At 31.2% G+C, this 4,390-nt stretch overlaps 1 protein-coding gene across 2 annotated transcripts in view; it reads left to right on the forward strand.

Annotated features, from left to right (window-relative positions):
• Positions 1-4,390, forward strand: part of LOC106470488 (maltase 1-like) — a 34,512-nt gene that overhangs the window by 4,049 nt on the left and 26,073 nt on the right. The window contains exon 2 of one of the 2 annotated variants that reach the window (XM_013931048.2): positions 1,697-2,183. In XM_013931048.2, the coding sequence (XP_013786502.1) occupies positions 1,715-2,183 (469 nt within the window). In that variant the 5' untranslated portion in view covers positions 1,697-1,714. The remainder of the gene's footprint in view (positions 1-1,696; positions 2,184-4,390) is intronic. The other variant, XM_022399104.1, reaches the window with a different exon arrangement.

Raw genomic sequence — 4,390 nt, forward strand, 5'->3', positions numbered from 1 at the left:
AACTTTTCAAAAAAGGAAGTAAATGTAGGTATGGCTAATATCAATCCTTCAAAAAGAATGCAAACAAGATAGAAGGGATGACATTTGCATCATCCCTATATAATAGCTTGTTATTTACTTGTAAATATCCAAATTTATGAGGTTATCATTGCCCCTTGAAGTTAACTTTCTTACAGAAATTTTGTGTTCATTTAAAAAGGATTAAGTACAGGGTGAAACAGGAATTACAGCCAATATTAGATAAATTATAAATATTACAGTTGGAACCTCATTGTAGTTAGAACTCTGTTATAAATACAACCTTGTTATGGCTATTGAAACACTGCAATAAAAAAAAAAGTAAATTACAAAACTTCTCAAAAAAGGAAGTAAATGTAGGGATGACTAATATCAATCCTTCAAAAAGAATGCAAACAAGATAGAAGGGATGTCATTTGCATCATACCTATATAATACCTTGTTATTTACTTGTAAATATCCAAATTAATGAACATGTAAACTTTTTTGGGTGACTGCACAAGTAAGAAAATGTGTTGATTTTTGTAGATGGAGTTTTAAGTCTCAAAATCTGTAGAATATTCCTTTAATTATTTACATAGTATCACATTTGATAAATTCAATTGTATTTGAAATATGTAATACTACACATTTTTGGTTAAGTCTGGAGTGAAATTTTCCTTTGTAAGGGTCCTTGTTCAAGCGTTAGCCTCAGTGTAGTTTTACTCTTAGATGTGGTTTGTAGATCTTTTTTACAACTAGTTATTTTTTTTCATCATTTTCTAGTAAGAAATTTTACTGATGGTATAGTAAACATAATACATTTTATGTAATATTGAATGTTTTGCTCCGATGTAGTAATTACCTTGTATCAGTGTCCTACATTCAAATTCCTTACTTTAATTCCTGGTAAGTGTGTGGTAACTTTAATTTAATTCCTATGTTTGTATGTGTATTAAAACAAGGAATGAAAAATAAAGGAAATTGAAAATTGTTGTGATTATGTGTCAGAGTTTATTGAAATTTAATCTGTAGTCTGGATAAGTTCACTATGTATGCTATGAAAAGATGTTTCTAAGAATTCTGAGAAAGTTTTTTTTTTGAAGTGGCTGGGATTACTCAACAGATCTCTTATTCATTAACTGTTTGATAATTACTTTACATGTGTATATGTACAGGTTGTGGCATAGCAACCTCTCCTAGTAAAGATATTAAGAACTCTAATAACTCTCTAGTGTATTGTAACTCAGTTTTGTAAGGACTGTAATGTGACATACATATACTGGTAATAATTATGAACATTTTGAATCTTTGTATAGTTAAAATAATTATGCAAGTTCATCTTAGTTATGAAGAAGGGGTTGTTTTGCTTGTACTTTTATTTTCACTTATTGGATGAGTCACTGTTTTCTACCCTCTGTAGTAAAGGTTTAAATGATTCACACTTTGAGAAGCAATTGTTCTTGTTGATGATGGTGGTGGTGGGTCGTTATTTCCCACCCTGAATAATGAACATATAAAAGCCACTAAAAGGGAGGGGAGAAATTGTATCAAGTTAAAAATGGCTGTTTAAGTTCAATTACTATTTTAAATCTGAAAAAAATACCAGAATTTAAGTGTTTTTACATTAAAAATTGCCAATGAAAATGTTCTTGCATGTGTTTTGAAGACTGTTGTTATTATTATTATAATTTTTCAGATTTTCTAGTAGCCAACCATGGAGAATGAAAATTACAAGGGAGCTGCAAGGGAAGAAAGTGAAGTTGAAATTAAGGATCAACCTGGTCCTTATGTTGAGCCTGAACTTGATGAAGAAGCTGCTGTTAAGGAACGTTTAACTTCTGATGACCCTACTAAAGTCAAATTTAGTCCAGAGAAGGGTCATGCTGATGAGAATGGTGAAGCCAAGGTTGACATAGAAAATGTCCAGAATTTTGTTGGGTTGGGTAAAGAAGAACTGATGAAGTATGCCAATGATCCATTTTGGATTCGTCTTCGAATGCTGCTATTTATTCTTTTCTGGGTCCTTTGGGTGGCTATGTTGATTGGAGCAGTTATCATCATTGTTTTGGCTCCACGCTGTCCTCCTCCTCCTCAACGGGAATGGTGGCAGAAAAGTAGTATCTATCAGGTGTATGTGAAGTCTTTCAAAGACTCCAATGGTGATGGAGTAGGAGACCTTAAAGGTAACTTGGTTTATCTCTTTCTTTTTTTTTCAGTATTTAATAAATTTAATTGCTGCCATGGTAGGGATTTTTCACAACCTTGATTAATTTTTCAAAATACATCAGTTTCATTGGAAATTTTATAACAATTCTTTCTTCATTTAAATTAAATTATATCAAAGTCTGTAATCCCAAAATGTACTAATCCTTAGGCCTTTTTTTTTTCACACTTCACATAATATAGATATTCTTAGCCCTAAAATAGATCTGTTTTGATGAGGTCAGTAGTCAACATACAAATGTAGCAAAAAAAATCTTCCTTCTTTTCAACTCTAATTCTGAAAATTTAGTTATACTGCAAGTGAGGTTTTTCTCACTGTTAATATACAAAGAAATGCCATGCTTACTTTATCCAGAGACACTATAGGATAAAATTTAAGGACGTCAAAGGAACTGTTGGTCCATTTTAGGCTGTCCTTTCCATCAAACTAAACTTGGGTGTGGGGGACAACAACCAAAAGCCAGCTCTTATCATTCAAATATTTGTAAAACATTCCCTTATATTTACTGAATCCAGCACATCTGAAGGCAACCCATTCCAAAAGCCAATCACTGTCTTAGAAAAATAAAACTGGGCAGATAACTTCTACCCTGGCAAAATATATATTTGTGAGTGTAGTCCTACCATTCTCACCATTAAGTTGGAAAAATGATGAATCTTCAACAATCAATTCCTTTGAAAATCTTAAATACTTTAATCAAATCCCTTCTAGCTCTCCTTTTTTTTAAAAGAGAAAATTTCAGAGATTTAAACATGTCCCTATAGGACAACTTTTTCATCCTAGGTATCCTAGTAGCACTCCTTTGAACCCTTTCCAACAGTTCAATATCCTTCCTAAGATAAGGAGCCCAAGACTTAACACAATACTCCTAATGTGCCCTAACTAGTGATGTATTTATACAATAAAAAGTATAATTTCTTTAGAGTTGTATTCAGTATTTTTGTAGACACGACCGGAAATCCTTTTTGTCCTACCACTAGCAACAGCACATTGCTTGAATGGCATTGTTTTCTTCTATAAACCTGATGAGGTTATTCCTATCAAAATTGTAATTATAATTTGAATTATTGTAACCACTTACATTAATCATCTTGTTTATTAAAAGTCATGTCCATTTATTCACCAAACTCTCCAAGTAATCTCAATCATTTTGAACAGCAGCAACAACGAAAAATTTAATATCATCAGCAAACTTAAGTAATTCATCAACCATTCATTCATTTATCCATTTCATTGATATAAATGAAAAAGAGCAAAAGTCCTAACTCTGATCCTTGATTTACTTCACTTGTGACATTAATCCAGTTTGACTGAACTCTATTTGTAACAACCTTCTGCTTTCCAGCCATTTCTATATCCAATTTGCTAACTTATCCCTCACACCTATAGAGATAATTTTCTTTTAACTCTCTTACTATGGGGTCAGTCAATTTGACTGAGTCAAGTGACCTTTTGTAAATTATAAATTTAATACTTGTAACTCTCAATGTATTGGGTGTATCTTTACGAAATTTGGCAGTCTTTCAGTTAATATTACAAGTCTTTCACATACAAAAATACATATTTCTTAGTGAAGTATTTTTAATAAAATAAAGTTTTGTCCATGAATACATTGAGTATTTGTTTTGAATAGTCCGTGTGCAAAATAATTTTCATGTTAAAATTAAAAATACTTTTTGTAATCTCAAAAATCTCCTTTTTGTAATCACTAAAACCTCCTAAATGCATTTCAAATATTGTTTTTTCAGTGAAACTATAGTTTATCTGTTATTTTCTCTACCCTATCTCAAAACTGGATCAGTTAATTTGACCACCTTGTAACCACCAAAAAAAATTTAAATAAACCTAAATTAACCATTAAAATGGCTGAGAAAACCACTAGGGGGACATTCTGAGCTTCCAATTGTTTTTTATGTCATATAAAGAAGTGAGTGTATATATAAAAAAAAAAAAACATTTCCAAAAATGGAAAGATGTGGGTGGGGTGCCACTGTGTTTGATTTATTACATGAACAATATCTTAGCAAATTGAAAAGATAAGAGGCTCTTATTTTATATTCTAACTTGTTAATATCGGTAATTTGAACTTGTGATGCATTCAACATGCGTGATGCACAAAAATCGATGTTCATCTGTGTTTTTTTTTATTATTACTTTTAATTTAAG

Source organism: Limulus polyphemus, unplaced genomic scaffold (assembly GCF_000517525.1).
Source record: "Limulus polyphemus unplaced genomic scaffold, Limulus_polyphemus-2.1.2 Scaffold4035, whole genome shotgun sequence".
NCBI classification, from domain to species: Eukaryota; Metazoa; Arthropoda; class Merostomata; order Xiphosura; family Limulidae; genus Limulus; species Limulus polyphemus.